The following is a 21,347-nucleotide window of genomic DNA, read 5'->3' on the forward strand; positions in this document are numbered from 1 at the left end:
GGAAAAGATATGAAAATAGATAAATAAATAAATAATTTTATATTAAAATAAATGAAATATAAAATTAATTAGATAATTTTATTAGGGTTTAATAAAGCTTCTTTAGATTAGATTTATCATAGCTAGAAGTTGATTAAAATAATTAACCTAAGTTTAATTTTAAAAAAATCTGAAATCCAACACTACTTGCGAGCTTGTGCGACTTTGACGCTGTCGCGAAGTTGCGCGACCCCTCAACCATGGCTACGGGGATTGCGTGACTCCTTCGGCATGACTGTGGTGGTCGTGCGACCCCTTTACAGCGACTGCAGGGTAGCGCGACGCCTCCGCAACAGTAATGGAAGGGTTATGCGACCCCTTTGTTGCTGTTGTGAGGTCGAGCGACCTCTCCGCTAAGGCCACATGGTCGCGCAACACGTCGCAGCCATTGCGGGTATGGTACCGAGGTCGTGCAGGTGCCAGTCACCAAGCGGAACAAAATGTTTCACCCATTTTGACCGTCTCAGTACGGCACTTTAAACCATGCCCCTAATGCCTAAGCCCTTATGTCTAAGCCATAGTTATAAAAAATGACTTAGATTGGTAGTGAACTAAAGCCTTTGGAAATAGAAATCACAATTTGACTTAAACCCATGGTCGAAATGTATCATTTTGATAAATCACCAAAACTTGATATCACTCAACACCAACGTTCAAAATCTCGAGTTGTGTTGTAGTTTCAGTCTTTGACCATAAAGATATTGTTCCAGCAACGTGCCCACACAATATGATAAAAGGAGTAGACAAGGACCTTGCCCTTTTTCACTAGACGCAAAATCTAGATTGCTTGAATGGTGGTGAATACCATCGCAGAGCAGAAGGGATAGAAGCACCAAAAAAAATTGTTGTGATATCACAACCAACAATAAAAAAACAATTTATTTTCCCTATTAATTTTTTCTTAAAAAGTATTTTAATAGAGATAATTGCATTGTATATATATACATAAAACCTATACAAAATTAATGATTTCATATTTGTGCATTCAAATTTCATTTTTATTTTTTTTAGAAAGTTCTAAAATTTGTAAATATGGTATTTTAATATAGATAAGTAAAACTTCAATTGATAGTTATTGAAAATAAGTATATATAATATTTCACATTTATAAAAAAAACATAGATATCAAATGATATCTATATTTCTCGAAATACGTAATTATATTATAGTATTGTTGTAATTATTTTTAAGATTGTTGAAAATAATGCATGATCAATTTAACTTCTTCAAAATTAAACTAATATTTAGTATTGAGAATTAACTATATATTATAAACTAATACCCTCATTAAAAATCAAAGTGTGTGCATTTACTATAGGACTAATTACCCTCATTAATTTTATAATTTTTATTATTAATCCAAAGAAATTGAATTCACATATTTGCTCCAAACTAATTAAACTTTTAGCTTATTGTTCACATTATTATCCAAAACATTTGACTATCTAATATTTATGAAATGTTAAAAAAGTTCATATAATTAAATTTTCTAATTTTCTAAATATTTAAGTAATATGCAATTAGATAGATTAATCCTAGCCGCTGACTAGTGAGCTTAGCCAAGTCATTTTCAAGGTCATATTGAGTCATCAATTAATCCAACCAATGACCTAAAGCTTGAGATGGTCAACCTCTCGTCCAATATTAGGCAACACCTTATTATGTTCCTTAGCTCACTCGTAGGTCTGTACCAAAGTGAGCAATCTATCCTTCATGATTTCTAGCTACACCTAAATTACTTAAGCACTAGATTTCTTACTAGAGTATCTTTGGACTGGAAACAAGATTGAAGCTTGCCTTCAAACTTTATGCTAAGACGCAATCAATCTCAATTGTGCTTGCAATCAAGCACACTTTCAAGTCTTTAAACTACTATAAAATAACAATTAAGTATAAAACAATAAAAGAAAAGAAAAGAAATACGTTGATCAATTCAACATTTCAATAAATGCTATTTTATTCTCAATTTGGTTAAGCCAATATTTCCACCATGTAAATAGGTTAGATCACACCCTAATGTATCATTATCAATAAAATTATTCACTTTATTTTGTCAATCTCATTGAGTTTGTGTAGTTGATAGGTTGTAATAAAAGATCATAACATCATGTCATTGTTTTAGTTATTTTAGTGATAAATAAAGAGAGATGTGAACAATCCTAAAGCATACAACGATATTGTCAAAAATCATCTATGGTCATAGTGATCTTGAGAACACAACTAATAAATATTGACTTCACTATATAATCAAGACATCTTATGTTAGAGTTATTGGATACCACAAGCGAAATAACATTTGTAGACATTGTAATGTGTAACAAGCATGTGGGTGGCTATGTTAAGAACAATTAATTGAATGTGACTTGTCATGAAAACCCATTTGATCTTCATGAACCAGGGGTCTCCTCTTAGACTTCAAGTTATTAGTCATCTCATAAGAGGCCCAATATAATTGATGCTTGTTTCACCCCTTGAGAAGTTGCATGTACATTTGCTATTAAGTATATTGCAAATCCTATAAAGATGAGAAAGTAATCAACACAAGACTTATCACCCCTACAAAAGGAAAATTATATCATACGATCAATTTGATCGATCACCATTTGGATTAAGTATACACTTAGTGAAGTTCAATTGAGAATGATTCTCAAGTCGATATTCCTTTTAGTGGGTCATGATTGCATCATATAAACACTTCAACGTGTCTTAGGCACACACTGATTTAAGTCTTAGGAGTATGATACAATGATAAGAGCACTGTATTGTATAATAACCACGCTACAAAAAAGCTTTATGGAAATCACTACTTTTCAAATAGTGGATAGATTGGATGGCTTACTAGAGGTGAATAAGTCTTATGTATCTAAATGAATAAGGAGAATCTTCATGTGAGATCAAAGAGTATGATTGAACACTATCATTATCTTTAAGAGCCTGTGTTATTTTATCACATAATGCATATAGCATAAGGAAGAGCAATAAATAATTAAGCATTACTTACTCTTATCAATTAATCAAGTAATTAAAAGTTAATTATGTTGATTAATTAAAATTTAAGTAGGATAAATAAGAGTTGATTTGTTCAATTATATCAAGAGAGATTAATTGTGAAATTAATGGTTAATAAATGTAATTTGAGGAATCAAATTAAAAAATTAATTAAGAATAATTAATTTTAATTTAATTGCAACTTAAATTAATTTTACAAGTGTTTTATAAATTAATTTGGAGTCAAAAATAAATCAATTTTAGAATTTTAGAATAATTTTATAAGGCTGTAAAATTATTAATGAGGTTTATAAACTTTTGATAATATTCAAAAAGTAAATTAGTTGATAATATTTGGATAAGATCCTAATTAAAATGTGTAACCAAATTAATTAGTTAAGAATTATTCTGTTGATAATTAATTAGATATATAATTATATCTCATAAATTATAAATAAGAAGTCCAAAAGAGATTGACACAACACATTTAAGTGGTTAAACTTTTGTTAGAAGATGATAGAACTTGGTCGCCCTTTTCTTTCTCTCGTTTTGGTGCCATTGCTGATGCTTCAAGCTCCAATGACAACCATCTACTCCTTCCCATTGTTAAACATTAGCATCTCCTCACCATATCAAAAGATGACATTGCATGAACAAAGTAGATGATATTTTGCTCAGCATGTCGCCACAAGATAAGACAAAGTAATTTCATTATTCCTTTTTTGGATAAATAAAAATATATTAAATCCAAAGAAAAAGATGTACAACCAGGATTGGGCAAGCCCAATCGCCATAATCAATTGTCCCTCATCTCTGGGGCTACTTATGTCAGATACAGCATCATATCAGAGTTTACCCTTAGTGATCGGTATGCATGTGTTTGTACACTCCTGAATATCTACTCAATATCTAACTATCCCTCCCCAAAGAAACTACTATTTCTCGCTCATCAAATATAGTGAATCATAGAAGACAAAGTGAGCCTTTGTCAACAACGGACTTCCTAGGTAGTATCCTGTATATGGACATCACCTATCGCATATGAAGTCAATCTTTGATCCTCCTCCAAAGGTCCGCAATAGGGGGGTATCCAAAGAACAGATACTACTCATAGCATAAGGTGCATTGTCGATCCTCCAAGTACTCCTGCCTATCTTTAGTGGGAAAATGTTGTTGTACCAACATCCAAAATGTGGCTACATGACTCAGCTGAACATAGGTCTTCCACACTATACGGGCCCATGCTTTCTTAGGACTAGGGTGCCTAAAGAATTCATAAGCCTAGGTCACACCATCATCCTGAGAAAACCAGTATGCCAACATCTTTCAAGCAGCCTATAGTGCCCTAGCCGTTGAAAGGAGAAGATCTCGTATCTGGAGCAACCACTAGATCAGCGGGGAGTTCGTGTGAGCAACCTTCTAGGAAAGCATCAATGTGCTTCAGGTAAGTGTGATGTACCCACTTTATCCAAAGTGTGTCCTGCTTGGCTTGCACCGGCCATGATACCTAGCTAAGAGGGCTAAGTTCCAAGCACACAGATCACAAAACCCCAAGCCACTAAACCCTAAAGACTTGCATATGTTGTAGATACGATCAATAATACCTATAGGAAGTGGTAAGATAGATAGCTAGAAGCACTCCACTCCTTGTAATACAGAGGTAATAAGTTATGCCTTTCCCACATACGATAAAGTTTTTCAAGGCCAAGCATCAATCCATCTACCTAGCGAATCCAATAGGGGGATGTAATCAGAAATTTGAAGTCTCACTGCAGCCATAGGAATCCCAAGATACCTAAACGACATGGAACCCTCCCCTGAAATAGTAAGCAACCACATACGTATCCTATCATCAACCCCTGTCAGATAGATACATGACTTATGTTTATTTATTTGAAGACCTTATGGCGCACTAAACTCTTGTAAAGATGTAGTTAATATACCCACTGAATCTACATCACCTCTGTGAAAAGAAGTAGATCATCTACCAAGTGAGCTAGTTTGAGACAGGCACGCTGAGGGTGGTAGTGAAAACGATGATAGCTAGTATTTTGTTGTATCTGTCTCCCAAATATTTCCACACAAATACCAAAAAGATATGGCAATAGAGGGTCTCCCTATCTCAATCCTATAGAACCTCAAAAAAGCTCAAATGTCCCCCATTAATGGTTTACCGAGAAAGATATGGTAGTCACACATTCCATAATCCACACAATACATCTATCCGGGAAGTGTAACCCGATAAAGGCCTCACATAGGAAATCCCAATGCATTGAGTTAAAAGTCTTTTAAAATCAATCTTCATGATGCACCTCAGAGAAATCCGCTTCTTGTTGTATCTTCAAAGTAACTTCTAGGCCAAATGAATATTGTCCGTGATGAATCAACCTTCCACAAATGCAGCCTGAGATTGGTGAAGGAGATGATCTATAACACCAGACATTCTACTCGCTAAGATCTTAGAAATAACCTTGTAGACAGGAGATTGGCCTATAGTTCATTACTTTGGTTGCATGTGCTGACTTCGGGACAAGAGATATCAAAGTATGGTTCCATCTTTTAAGTAGCTTACTACTATTGAAAAATTCTAGAACTGCAGCAGTAAAATCCACCCCAAAAGTGTCCCAAGACTGCTTGAAAAATTTCGATACGGTCTTCCAAGCCCGATGCGTCCACTATATCAAAGAGGTAGCCTTAATTTCTCCGGCTTTTGGGAGGCGAACCATCAGATCTTGCTAATCAGACCCAAGTTTCCGTCCAAACTGCACACATGCATAAGGGAAAACCAATCGTTTGCTGGGCATGCCTAGCAAATCTTGAAAATGCTCGTTGAAGACCTAAACAACCTCAAAAATGACTCTATAAGACTGTCATCTACCTTCACAACCGTAACCTCATTCCTCTTGTTAGTTTGTTTTACAAGCACATGAAAATAAGAGGAATTAAGGTCCACCTGCTTGAAATGCCCCAACTTTGCATGCTGCATACAAAAGCTATGTTCCACAGCATTCAAATGAGTTGTCGAGTGATGTAGCTCTATGTAATTGTCGGGCAGTGCACCAAGGGACAAACCAACCTCTTGAACCTCAATTAGCCTCTGTTGTGCAGCAGTCACCCTTGCTGTAATGTGCTGAAAGTGCTCTACATTCAGTTGTCTCCAAGATCATCCTTCAAAATCTTTAAGATCCGCTCGAGAGGAAATTGAGTAATGTCCTAGATCCGTTGATTGTACACTTCCTATTTACTTCCAACGAGTTGTGGAAAAGTATCATGCTTTGCCCGCATGATAAAAAACTTGAGCAGCTTAGGAAAATGATTGTCACTATCTAGGACGGGACACTATGCAAGCCAAGTGATCAGATAGGTAGCCTGGTGGAATGAAATTTGCAAAACTACTTAGCTCGGTCTCCAACCAAGGATTATTGATCAAAGCCCTATCTAACTTGATATGCCCATTTGTCCATGTATACCTAAATCATGTGTAGGCTAGATCTTCCAAACCCACAGAGGACACACAAGTCTAAAAATCAGCTATGCTATACTGCATCACTAGAATACCACAACGTCTTCAATTGAGAGGAACGTGTTAAAATCTCCCAATACAAGACAAGGGCATTCCATATCAATAGCTATGTTTTGAAACGCTTCCCACAATGTCTTCTGTTCAACTAAAGATAATTGCTCATAAACAAACGAGATTGCAAATACCCAGTGAGAGACCTTGTAAGTCACCAGAGATCTTGTAAGTCACCAAGCAATATGCATATTGATCATGTCATTCGTACACCTCAAGATTGACCTTTTGATCGTCCCAAACTAAGATAATCCGGCTTCTACCTCTAGGGTTGTCCCTCTGTGCCACTTGGAGATGTTGAAACCTTTGCATCTTTAATTTTTGAAATCCTGAGACCAAAGTTTCGTCTCTAACACACCTAACACTCCCAGCTTATGGTTCTGAAAGAGGTCTTCTACCCCTTTCTACTTGAGGCCTTTGTTAAGGCCTCGAATGTTCCATGAGCCAATCTTCATCAAGCCTGAGACAGCTTAGGCCGTAGAGAATTGACTTGCTTCTTCCCCCCGTGCACTAATGTAATAACCTCATCTCACCTAGTAGATATCCCTGGATGTACTTGCATGTTACCCTCATCATGTTGGACACCCTCCTCTTGTTCAGTTGTACCTTTGTTCTGGTCATGCGTGGGTATGCTTGTTGTGTCCCATCCTGTACTGGCAAAGCCATGGTGATCTGCATAGGTTGCGATTGATCAATCTCTATTTATATGCCCTCTACCTTGTGCTTACGGGATCCCTTTCTTCGAAATTGAATAGTCCACATCCCCGTCCCACCATCATCATTAAGGTTAGAACCACTGCTCGACACTAAGGTGTGTATCAACGCCACCCCCCTCCTCAATGACTTGATGCCCATCACATGGGGGTAGAGATTCTACAGCACTTGTCTCTTCGTCATATGTCTGATCATTTGAAGTGACTAAGTCAACCCCATCCGATATCACCAAGTTCTGAATAGGATTCTCTGTTGGCACTGGTTGTGGTATCAATTGTTGAGACCATTTCCCCGATTGTTAACCACCTGTGATGTCACATTGCGAGTGATAGTGCCCCATACATTGACAAGTTAGACAAAATTTGAATTTAGATTCATAGTGGATGGGAAGATCTACCTCCATGCCTCCAGGGAGTGTTGTAGGGGTGACAGCTTGTTATGTCCACTTCCATAAGAACTTTGGCATAATTATATGCTCCTGTTTTCTTGTTAATTAGCCGGTGTATAATGATCGACCAATCAATGAGGCAAGCTTGCTCAACGCACAAATCGTCCAGTACTCTAGTGAAACATTTGAAATTTACGCCCAAACCATAAGACAATGAAGCTCCTCCCTTTGAAAGAAGAATTCTTTCAGTGAGTGCTTCAGATATAGGAAGCATCCAAGTGCAATGTATGGACCACCATGTAGAACTTTCTCGTAGTCATCTGCACTTTTGAATTTGAATATGAGCCACATCGTCTTATGAGCCTGAACATCATACTCTACATTCCACCGCTTTGCCATGGCATGAATGCCCCGCTAGCTCAGAAAGCAACCAACAAACCGTCCAATCAAGCTATCTCCCACCACCTGCTTAATGTTGTCCACATCATCTATCTCAAGGGTGACTCATTTAGTAGTTTGCTACATAAATTGTAGTGCATTCTCCTGCTCAAATAATCTGTTCAAGGAGAATAGATCAGACCATTTCTTTTCTGCCTAGTGCCCCGAGTTTTGGTTTGCGGCTGGTGGCCTTGGTTCCTCTAGTGGTTGGGCGCAGCAACCCTTCTCCCTTCCGCCCCCTCCCCCTATTCTTCACCATATTTAGAAAGAGAATAAAGAAGATAAGCTACAGAGGAGATCAAGCCGGATTGGTGAAAATTGAATGACACCAATAAGCTTCTAATTTCATTATTCCTTAAATCTATCTTAGTTCTATTTAATATTGCAAAGAAAGCTAATGCACAAAATTACAAAATGGCAAATTCTTTTAAGCAATGTGTTGTCCAATAGTACTTGTATTAGTTGTGATTGTTGATTGCATCCTCTCTATTGATTTTGAATCTTGACAATGTAAACAAATCTAAAGAGAATAAGAGGAAGATGAGAGAGAAAAGGGAAGATGGCTTTTATATGACAATAATTATTATTCTCAATCATCATTGGAGTCAACTTCTCCCTTCTTACAAACTTTAGGGCTTCACTCTCCATAATGATATTGTCAACTTTGAGATTTGACCATCTTAACCTCTCCACTTTTATAGTGCAGCAAAAATTCATTTTCCTTCATTTTATAAAGGTTTGCATTTAATTAACAATTAATTAGGATCAACGTAATGGTTGCATTTAGTTCATTTTGGCTTAAATTACCATAAAGTATTTTTTCCTTTTTCTAAAAACATCTAAATATTATCCAGATTGAAATGTATTTACTCAAATTGTATCCCTATGATCTTTAGAAAATGTTAATTCACATAAGTGATATACCTTATTTTATATCCAAATCATATCATATTTGTTAAAATAAATAATGAGTATTATGATCCTAACAACTATGTTGAGGTATATTTTCCAATTAAATTGATCGTGATTTGTTCTAAGAGTTTTGGAAGTGATGATTTAGAATATAAGGCTTGGTTAAAATAATCAAACACTTTGAATTAATCTTATTGCTAACTATAACACTTTATGAAGACTAGACACCATGCACACATCTTCGAGAAAGTAATCATGTAGCAAAACAATGGACAATTTAGTTGAGTAATACTCCTAGTCTCATGCATCAATAAAGTTGCATTATAGAACCAAGCTACCATACAAATTTCTTGAAATCAAGTATTTCTTGAGAGAATTAAAGATATAAAGATTGATTGCCATTTTATCAATGACAAAAGGTAGTCCAAGAAGAAAAAGTGCTTCGTTTATTTAGCTCTAACGATAAATTAACAGTTTCGTTGATAAGCCTATAAGAGGTCCTGCCATCCTAGAACTAAATACATTTTATAATAATTTTAAATCAGCTTGAGGTGATGTTTTAGGAACCTAATTGCTCCTATTTGTAATTATACAAATAACAGGGATGTAAATGTAAAATGATAATAAGGTAAAGGTGAGCACTTAAAGGAATAACCTTAATATATTTTCCCATTACAACAAGCTCAATTGTATGTCTGTTATTAACTTGACATGGATTTAATCATTTAATTTCACTAGTGCAGATAGAATTTAGATAAAACCATATAGCAATCTCTCATCTAAGCATAAGTTGTGAAGATGCCCAAGGAAGTGTTTAAAATATCATACCGTACCAATCGATATAAGCAGAATTTACTGTTCCGCCAGCCGACTGGTACAACACCCATACCAGCATGAGGCTCGCTCGATTGCGAGGCCTCTGCGAGGCAACGCTACCACACTTAAGGCCATTGCAATTTTTTAAACCGTTAATTTTATTCCCCCTTAATTCTTTTTTCCTTTCCTCTCTATTAATTTCTTTTCTTGTTCCTTTCCTCCTTAAACACATGGACAAAAAGATTAAGAATAGAGTTTCTTTTTCTCTATTAACCCTAAATCAACTTTTACTCAATATTAATTTTAAAATATTAATTTAATTTAACTTAATTATTTTTTAAAAAAAATATTTAAAATATAAACTTTGTAAATAAGATAAAAAAAATTGTAGTATTTAAAAGATTTTGTATGTTCTAACTTTTGTGAATAGAGATTAAGATTAAAGTCATTATTCATGGATCGATAATTTTAATAATTAATTATGTTATATTTATTTGTAAACTTTAAAATATTCATGGATTAATGTATTTTTTATTTTGAGAATATGTAAAAGTTGGCTAAATTTTCTATTGTATGATAAAAGGATAAAGGGATAACGACTGGCATATTTAGTATATTATATATATAAAAGGATAATGACCAGTATATTATATATTATATATTATATAATACATTCAATATGTCTGTCTTTATCATTTTATTATACAATAGAAAATTTAGCCAACTTTTACATATTCTCAAAATATAAAAATTATATTTATCCATGAATAATTTAAAGTTTACAAATAAATATAACATAATCAAACCTTAAAATTATCAAAATATATTTAAAGATGTCGAAACCCTAACCATTATAAATGCAAGGTCTCAAACTTGATGTCTCCGCAATAAAACTTGAAATTGATGATCAATCTTCATTACCATTGTAAATGCAAGTTCTTAGACTTGATGCCTCTACAATAACTTGAAAGTGAAGATCAATCTTTAGTAGCATTGTAAATGCAAGTTCTTGTACATGATATCTTTGCAATAAAATTGTAATTAAGACTATTTAATTATGTACAATAATAATAAAAATATAGATTTTAAATTTTTACATTTAACATTTATTGAAAAACATTCAATTAGCATCCAACATCTCACGAGATAATATCAAAACTTGAACGCAACAATCAACATTTCAAATATAACCTAATAGTAAGCATTTATAATAATCAAATATTAATAAAAATATTTTTTAATTAATATATTTTATATTTAAAAAAAATACTAAAACTATATCGGCACAGCACAATACGGTATCGTTTTAACCATAAACTGAAACTCCAGCACGGCTCAAAATTTTAAACCTTGGTCAAGGCATGAAACTTTTAGGCACACATCATAAATAACATCCATTGATATTTCCCAATTGATGTCTTAATTGGTCAAATAGTGTTGAGTGACCCCCACCGAAATCTTTGTAGCAATCTCATAATTGCATATCTGTCAAGACATTTAATAGCAGTCTTGATGACTATGATAATAGATATTATCATAACATGATATTGAGTTATTGATACCCACAAAAAGAACTACAAACTTTGGAGATATGTTCAGCCTTATTGGTCTCATTATACAAATATGGGAAATCTGGGAGACTGCATAACTCGGTAACCAATCGCATCAATAGCCACTAGTTGGCAAGATATCAAATATATATCAAAAATACATGTACAAATGCCATATACCAATAAGAAACATTGCTAAACAAACATGTCCAAATGAGTTGGATGGCATCAACAAATGTGAGGTTGAAGAGTTTGATATCAGTAACTCACCTTTCCACCATGCAACAGTACAAGTGAAAACAAGTTTCCAATTACCTGTATTTTATTTAGAAATATTAAAATTGAATCTCAGAAAAACAAAGGATAAAAGCTGGGAAAAAAGAACCAAATTTCTTTTGATGATAGGCGGCAGGCAAACAACTATTCCTTGAAGCATTTTAAGAATGAAGGTACTCACATTCAGTGGTGGAACCAATAACTTAACAATACCTGGTGACTAGCAAACACTCCCCAAAATTCTCCATTGAAGTTACCAATTACAGTTCCTTCATGCAAGTGGCAGTCTTCTGCATGGCTAAAAGCAGCTGATGTAAGATATGTTCCCTGACAGCATGACTGACTGTTGGTTCCATTTCAGAATAAAGAAGAAAAAACTTAAAAGTCTACAACTAGCTACCTGACCAACCCATATAATGGATGCAGTAAAGCCTAGATACAGTGATGCTGGGACCATTGTGTACCTATTTTATGCAAAAAGATCAGAAAAGGTCATAGGAACTAGAGATTTAACGGGTCTGTTAGTTTTTGGTAGAATATTTTCCAATGGATCAACTAAAATTGTTTACTTTTTCTGTGGTTCAAGAAACATGAGCTAAAACAATTTTTTAAAGTTTGATTCTTGATACAAAAGTACCACCGCACATGAACATCATTACTTGATCTGAGTTAGGGGTGTACCATGAGGCTTGTGGATCAGTGCCAAGTGTAAGCCTCTTGGCCCACATGTCATGCCAAACCAACTCTATTGTGCATGGGACCCAACGACAAAATGTGGACCATGCTTAGCCCAATCCACATGTCAGGTATGACCCAAGCATGGGTCCAAGTACTTTAAACAATGACAAATTACCTATGTACACTAACAATAATTTAAATTTAAAAACACAAAAGGTACGATGGCCATTGAGCGTAAGATTACTCAAGTGACCAATTTACCCTTACAAATTATTGAATTTGCTTATAATTTCCCACCCTTCGATTTCTCATCTCATCCGATTCCGACTTCCAATTCTCATCATCCATCTTCATCCTTAGTTCCTCTTCAAGTACAAATTTCCATTTCCCTAATCTCATTGCATATTCCTCATCCAATTTCAAATTTTTACTAGTATATCTCATTCCAATATCTTCAATAGTGAAAGGTATAATTGTTATCCTTTTGTATTTAAGCATATCAAAATATTGTATTTTATTTTATTTTTTTCAACAAATTCTTTTCCTTCACATTCACTAGAAAAATAACTGGAAATGAGCCAGATCCAGCTATACTTCCCTTCTTTTGGAATTAATCCATGAAAGTTTAGTGAATTCAATTGGGATCAAATCAAAAAGATAAGAGGTGTCATACATATAAGAAATTATACATCATTAAGTTTCAACCAAGATAAAAGATTAACATTGTGGGATATTTTTTAATTCCATACAGGTGTTTTTTAAGTTCTTTAATTACAAATAACTCAGCCTAGTGAACAAGCCTAACACAACAAGCAATAGCTGAGCATAGGCTAGTGCTGAGCATGGGATAGGTTGCCTTGGGCCACATCCATTATGGCTTGAATAACCAGCAATTCTAGGTCTGTCACATAGGATTATTACATTTTAAAATTTTCATTAAACTAGTTATCAAATTTGAAACGTGTGGACTTTGTCTGAGATGCATGTAATGTTAGGATCAATCTGTGACGTGTTGAATAGCCAAAGGGGGTGAAGCATTTGACCTCTCTTTACTCTTACTAGTGCTTAGCAAGGTCAATCAAATAACAATAATTGCAGCAGAAATACAAACCATAAAAGTGAAATGCTAATATGCGAGATTTACGTGGTTCAAAACCCCCGTTTTTACTCTATGGCCTATAACTCTTGAGATGAGTCTCTTCTGAGTTCCACTTTCTCCTTCCTAGAAGTAAAGAAGCCCTTGACAAGAGTCTTCTCACAATGAGGAAAAGTAGCTAAAACAAGTAAAACAAACAAACAATAATTGAGGCTAGAATTATAACAATGAGGGCACAAGAATGTTGGAGTTGAGCATTAGTCAACAACCTTACAAGCTCTCCTTGGTCCTCCTCTATTTATAGTCTCCAAATTGTCTTCAAAGTTCAAACAAACTTCACTTTTCTGTTTATAGCAGACCAGTCAATTCAACCATTTCAGTTAATTGTTTTCCAAATCACGTCAGCCTTTTTATCTAGCAACAGATCTTCAAATTAACTTATGTTGACTTGATAGGTGTGTTAAGTCAGCTATTCGCATAAGCCACCTTATCGCATAAATCATCTGATGTTTGCAGCTTTTCTCTGCCTAATCAACTGGCTTGTTTCTACTAGTGCCAGGGATTCAGCCAATTGTCCAGTTAACTCAACTCAACCTGGTAAGACGACTACACAATCGATTCCACTTCAAACAATAACATTTTATTCATGAGTAGACCATTCTAAGTGGAATTCCTAATTGACTCAAGATACCAGTCAACTGGGATCAACCTCTAGTAGATTGGGCCATCGATTACGATGAAATTATATGTCACTCAAATCCAAATCAAGTACCTAAATCCAAATAATGTCACTCGCTCTCACAACTCACTCAAGAATTTATCTGTTGCAACTTTTCTTCACCCACAAGGGAATTGCTATTCAGATCCTTAGTCCCTTAGATACACTAAGCCCTCAGCTCATCAACCTCTTCCAACTCCATCAAACTGCCAAGACGCTCCTCATCCTATGGTTCCTCAAATGTTTCATAACATCCTTCTCCGATCTCTAATAAACCTTCGAACCATTGTAACTTGCTAATGCGAAGTCAAGCTCTATGAGCTTAGTGTGCACTCTACTAAGTCCCTACACGACATCATACACAAATTAGAATCACAAACAAACCTAACTTAATCCCTTTGCCCAATACACTAGACACCTTGGTCAAACACAACCACATAGGGCACGATTGCACTAACATATAAAACATTACAAAGGTCAACAACAACTCTTAGAAGATAACACAAAATAAGCTTTTAAATTGTATGTCATTATATAGTTAATATGCATATGTTTGTCACAATTAGTCAAGGGTCAACTACATGAAATTTATACCTTTATTGACCTATAGAAGGCTACATATCATTGCAACATTCAAATCCCTTAAATCAATTTTAATTAAATTAACTATAATTTTGTTTGTCTCCTTGTACACCTAACATCATCAACTCTAATTAACTTAAATTTATATAACTACAAAATTTATTGTTCGTCTTTAAATATGTTCATGATATCTTAAAAAATTTGTTTCTATCATAATCTATTTAAGCAACGCCTAATTGCTTAGATAGTATTACTTTTTTTATTTTACTCCATAGCATTCTCATCTTTGTTAGATTTACATCCTGTATATTTAGTTGCATAAATGCCCAACACCATAAGACCCACATAATATGACTTATTGTAGTATTAAATTTTCTTACAACCCCAAGAACAAATGTTGAAGATACAGCACTGTAGATGTTTCTCTTTATTTCAATGGCACACTTCATTGATTGAATTATGGTTATCTTCATTAATATACTTGTTATTAAATAATAGATTTTATATTATAAAGTTTTATAATAAATTCATATCTATCTATCATAGTTAGACTTCTTTCATGAATTTTCTTTCAACCCAAAGAACAAATATTGAAGATACAACACCGTAGATGTTTCTCTTTATTTCAATGGCACACTCCATTGATTGAATTATGGTTATCTTCATTAATATACTTTTTATTAAATAATAGATTATATATTATAAACTTTTATAATAATTTCATATCTATCTATCATAGTTAGACTTCTTTCATGATGTTGAAGCCACGTTTTACATTTCAATCTTAGTTGTAAAGTCTATAATTCTTTCTCTCCACAATTCAAACTTATACTTCTTCTCTCCACAATTCAAACTTTAAGTTCTCCAATTAATTAACAAAATCGATTGCAAATAAAAATCACTAAAGCAGTTTAACTTGAATGTGACATAAATTCATCTAACGTTAGTGTAAGAAAGATATAGACTATGGAATTCGAGATGACATTAATATAAATATACAATTGTAATAATAATGACAATAATAAAGAAAAAAATCATTTGGTGTACTCTAACAAGTTTACTAATAACAACATCACACCAACATATGTAAAAAAAATAGTATGTTTGTAATATTATCACAATATTTCCCTTTGAATTCCATTATAAGCTTTATTCATCTTCTTTTCTAATATTCATTATGTTAAATTGAACAAGATCATATTAATGCAATCATGCGCTAAGTGATCGAGTCGCCCATATAATTTTGATGTGTTTGACAAAGAATTTAAGTTAGGCTTAGTCTGTTGTTGTTGTTACTGATGTTGTATCTTAAGTGTGGAGGTTACTTAACATTGACATTGCAGATGCAATGAACAAAGTCCAAATGGTGGAAAAGGAAAGTTCAACCAGTCTTGGCAGATGGATGAAGACAGAGTAGATCAAGGTTTAGCGAACATTTAGCAGAGGAGAAGTGCAATAGGTGTTGGTAAATAAGGAAGTCCAACAAGTATTAGCGGACGAGGTTGATAACTCAATCTACTAGTGGCCTCATACCTTTAACTAATATGGTTAATTGACTAGGAAGTCAACTGAAGGCAAATTGCTCACAACCAGAAAGTTTTTATCCCAAGTTAAGTCAACTAAACCCAAGTCAGTCAATTAATGGCAGAGTAGCCAACTAAGGCTCTGTTCTGAATAAACAAAGTAGCAGAATCAACGGGACAGTCAACATAAGCCAAGTCAATCGACTAGAACTAATTTTGAATTTAAATATTATATTGTTGAAGAGGAACAGTAAGTTATATAGAGTGAGTTGACTATTTGGATTAAAATCGATTGAGAAATGGTTGAGTGAACTAATGAGGATGAATTGCTCAATTGCATCAAGATAGCATGAGAGTTAAGCCTGCTGGCTTATCCAGAAGAGTTGACTATGGTGTCTGAGTCAACTGGAAGTTTTAAGTCAACTAGAGACAATAGCCAGCGAAGACTAGTTTTGTGCAGACAACTGATGGTTTAAAGCAATCAAACATTAATGCAAAGCAGCTGTTGAAGCTAATCTATGGCTACATGCAGAGCAGTTGTTAGAGTTTATCTATGACCATTTGGAGGGTTATAAAATGGGAGGCAAGGGGAGCTCGATTATAACAATTCTTCCTTCAGTATTTGGTATATAGTAAACTTAATAAGAGGTGAACTAGATGATGCATTTGATTTAAGAACAGTTATGGTAATTGGATCATTACCAGTTATGAAGATATCATCAACATAGATCAATAAGACAATAAATGATTTGCCTTGTTTGAATGTAAACAAAGAGTAATATGCTTTAGATTGAACAAAACCAGCGCCTTGAATAGCGGTAGAAAACTTGGCAAACCATTGACGAGAGGCTTGTTTTAATCCATATAAGGACTTCTTGAGGCGACACGCAAGATTCTCCCTTTGTTGTTGAAAACCAAGAGGAAAAACCATATAAATTTCTTCTAAAAGGTCGCCATGAAGAAATGTATTATGGATATCAAGTTGAGAAAGAGACCAATTTTGAACTGCTGCCAAAGCTAATAAATAACATACTATAACCATTTTAGCAATAGGTGAAAAGTATTATGATAATCAACACCTTCAAGTTGTGTGTAACCTTTTGCTACGAGTCGTGTTTTATAGCGTTCAAGGGAATCATCTGATTTACGCTTGATTTTGTATACCCAACGACAACCAATAACCTGTTTCTAGAATGAAATTGTGTGAGAGACCATGTATTGTTGGCCTCTAAAGCAACCAATTTAGATTGCATTGCTATTTGCAATGAGATTGGGAGGCAGCTTGGTCATAACACGTAGGCTCAACATCATTAGTAATAGTAGCAAAAAAAACCTTTGTTGTGATGAGTAACGATCATAAGAGATAAAATTACAGAGGATAACTTGTACCTTTACTTGGAAAAGATGAAGAGGATGACATTGATTCAGGAGAACTTACTTGATTACAAAAATAGCCACGCGAGGGGGAACATGCGATTGTTGAGAACGACATAAGGAGGCTATTGGTGAAGTAGCAGAATCAACAGAGATGTATTTTGCAAGTGTTGGTTGAACGAAAGAGGAATCTAGGATTGCAGCAGGTATGACAACATCTGATTGAGGATATGAATTCATAGGGAAAAATATCCTCATGGAAAATAACATCACGACTAGTGAAGACTTGATGAGTTTCAATATCATATAATTTGTAAGCTTTCTAACCAACAAGATAACCAAGAAAAACACATTTGGTGGCATGAGAAGCAAACTTATGGGAAACATGAACATTAGTTGCATAAGTTAGACAACCAAACACTCTAAGGTGGGAATAAGTAGCAATTTTTCCATAGAGTTTCTCAAATGGAGTTTGGTGAGAAAGTATAGGTGTGGGTAGCCTATTAATTATATGGAGACACATGCTGCCAAAAATCTAAAGGAGAAGAGCTTGAAAACGAAAAGCTCAAGTTGATGCAAGGATATGTCTATGTTTGCGCTCGACCACCCCATTTTGGTTGAGGTGTGTAAACGCAAGTATGTTGGTAAGTGGTTCCTTGTTGTTTAAAAAATTCGCATAGAAAAGAACTCCCCTCAATTGTCAACCTGAATATTTGCTATAGGAGTATTGAATTGGGTTTTCACAAAAGAGAAAAAAATTGGTTAGGAGATTTTTTCGTCTCATTTTTATGATGCATAAATTTGGCCCAAGTAAAACAAGAAAAATCATCCACAATAGTGTTATATATATATATATATATATATATATATATATATATAGCACCAGCAAGAGAAGGAACTTTGAACTAGCCCCAAATATCACAATGGATTAATTCAAACGGTTTAATGGAAGAAATCGAACTAGTTGAAAAAAGAAGCCTTGTTTGTTCTGTAGAAGCACAAACATCACAATTATTATGTGGTTCCAAAGGGAAATTTAGCAAGGTCTTGGCCATAAAGTCTAATCTAAAAGAGGATAAGTGTCCTAGATGTCAATGCCACAAGATAGTAGTGTTTTGAAGAGAAAGCTTTGATGGTATGGGCAGATTAGACAAGATGGTGTGACTTATATGTTGCCATTGCAATCAAGTAATATAGTCCATCTCGTTGTTTACCAAAACTAATTATCTTCCCCGTCATCAAATCCTGCAAAATACACCAATAAGGAAAGAATGTTACTGAGCAATTTAAATCTCTTGTGACCCGACTCACCGACATCAAATCCACCTTACAAGATGGCACCCCAAGCACATTCTTCAAATAAATAATAGGACTCAAAGATAAATTTCCAATAGAGATAATTGGAGCGGCATAACAACCAGTGGTAAAGAAGTGTTCTCCTTACTGTTGACAAGCGAAGTTGGAGAAGAAGAATGTGATATGTGGCACTACTATGGATTATCAGTTCAGGTGAGGACAAACATGAAGTAGTGGCATTGTTTGCCTTGGGAGTAGCTATTTAAGATGCCCCATTGCTCTATAAATGGACAAAAGTTGTTGTAGACCCGTCATCATGGGTTGACGTTGTTGCGTCACTGGAGTCTCTCTGATATTATTAAATGAAGATTTATTTTGGTCATTGGGCTTGAAATGATTGTTTTTGGTCATTGTATGCTTGGAATGTTCAGGTGGTTAACGATGTAGTTTCCAACATGTCTCTCTAGTATGATGATCTCTATCACAATACGGACAATGCAGGGGCTTGCAGTTATTGAAATTGCGATGAGAAGGACTAGATTTGTCTGGAACAACAAGGGCTACTGGTTGAACGACCATGGCAGAAGCTATTGTCTCCCGTCTTGCACCCAAATTTCGTTGTTTTTCTTCTTGACTAATGGAAGAATAAGCTTGTGAAACATCAGGTAATGGATTCATGAGAAGAAGTTGACCACGAATAGCACTATAAGACTCATTCAATCCCATGAGGAATTGCATCAACTTACGTCTTTTATTGTTTACTCCACGGGTGCAAATAGCATCATTGTAGGATCCTAACTCATCCCACAATTTTTTTAACTTCGTATAATAAGACGCAACTGTCATTTGATCTTGAGCAACACAAGTAATCTCTTTCTCGATCTGGAAAATTCATGGTGCATTGCTTTGAGAAAAGCGATTATGAAGATCTTCCCAAACTTCATGAGCAGTATCATAAAAAATAACACTATCTGCAATATCAGGTATCAAATAATTAAGAATCCATGATAATATCATATCATTGCATTTTTTTTCCCATGTTGTGTAATCCTCTGGTTTGTCTTTGGCAGATGGTGCCTCGAGGGTTCCATCAACAATGCAAAATTTGGATTTTGCATTTAAAGAGATGGTCATGGCTCTATGCCAAGTTGAATAGTTGTCGTCATCAAGAGATTTAGAAACAAGAATCATTCCGGGATGATCAGAATGATGTAGAGAATAAAGGTGGTTGGAATCTGATCCATTGGCCATGTAAGAAATAGAGCAGATCATCACTACTCTGATACTATGTAAAATAAAATAAGAAGATGATAATAATCTGTCTTGATTTTCTCATTAACAAAGACATAGTATATATACAAGTGTACAGATTTTCTACTCCTGTAATTCAGTAATTCTAATATGACAGTTACTATATTTACAGCAATACAATTTACTTTCCTAACATATTTAGAGTAAGAATCATGGGATACAATTTACTTTCCTAACATCTAAACCCTGATAAAAATGGAGAAAAATAGAAAAATAATAGCATGTAACTTGAACAAAATGCAAACCATGAAGGTTTCAAGTTGGAAGCTATGAATAGAAAGTAGCCAGTGGAGCCCAGAACAAGCGCGAACTTTGACCCCAAGACCCGGACCACCGGAGAAGCAACCACAGAGAAAAAAGTGAATGAGAGGTAGAGAATCCCCAACGAGGTCGTCCCCAAATCTTCCTCCTAACCAAATGAATTCAAATCCGTTGAAGAATATCACAGGAAAGGGGGACAACTGAAACGATTGAGAAGCGGAAAAAGGGATGATTACCGTGTTAACGGTGCTCTGCAAATTCTGGGCGGCCCCGTAGGCGGAGAAGATGAACAAGAAGGCCAAACTCAAGATGTGAACGTCCCTGGCGTGGTTCGGGGGTGGGCGGACTTGGCGAGATAAAGAACACGAGCCGATCTCCTCCTCCAGAAAAGGAACCGCAGGCCCATCCCGGTTGCCGTCGACGGCCATCCCTGCAGAAGAAACTGGAACTGATTCGGATGCCGGCGAGGCAGCTTTTAAATTATAGCGGAGTAGGCGAGTGCGAGGATTCCGAACGGGAACTCCGCGGAAGATGCCAGGAGGAGAGGAAGGGTTAGACGGTTAGTAAAGCAATTCCTGGATCGGGTCCAATGATTTGTCCCAAGCTGAGTCAATAAAATCTGGAATTGAACCGTCCGATGTGATTCAATCTACGCCGCACTACGACTTTCCTTCTCCACTGTAGCCTTTTGTTTTTTTTAATGTTGGCTTTGTTTCTATTTTGAATAATAATTAAAAAAACGCCGGCATTTGGCGCGGCTCTAAGACGGCGGCAAAAAAATAAAAAATATATATATTATTAATTAAAATGTAA

General features: G+C 35.0%; 1 protein-coding gene across 2 annotated transcripts in view; it reads right to left on the minus strand.

The window, feature by feature from the left end:
• Positions 1–21,120, minus strand: part of LOC122038407 (UNC93-like protein 3) — a 40,507-nt gene extending 19,387 nt beyond the window's left edge. Inside the window, exons 1-5 of one of the 2 annotated variants that reach the window (XR_006127863.1) lie at positions 20,771–21,120; positions 20,519–20,682; positions 12,096–12,159; positions 11,909–12,022; positions 11,690–11,734 (exon numbers count right to left, since the gene is read on the minus strand). Coding sequence is in view for 1 of the 2 variants with exons in the window: in XM_042598149.1 (XP_042454083.1) it covers positions 11,690–11,734; positions 11,909–12,022; positions 12,096–12,159; positions 20,519–20,682; positions 20,771–20,962 (579 nt within the window). In the remaining variant the exon portion in view is untranslated. The remainder of the gene's footprint in view (positions 1–11,689; positions 11,735–11,908; positions 12,023–12,095; positions 12,160–20,518; positions 20,683–20,770) is intronic. The other variant, XM_042598149.1, reaches the window with a different exon arrangement.
• Between the last annotated feature and the right edge of the window lie 227 nt (positions 21,121–21,347).

The sequence above is a fragment of the Zingiber officinale genome, chromosome 1A (genome assembly GCF_018446385.1).
Source record: "Zingiber officinale cultivar Zhangliang chromosome 1A, Zo_v1.1, whole genome shotgun sequence".
Lineage (NCBI taxonomy): Eukaryota > Viridiplantae > Streptophyta > Magnoliopsida > Zingiberales > Zingiberaceae > Zingiber > Zingiber officinale.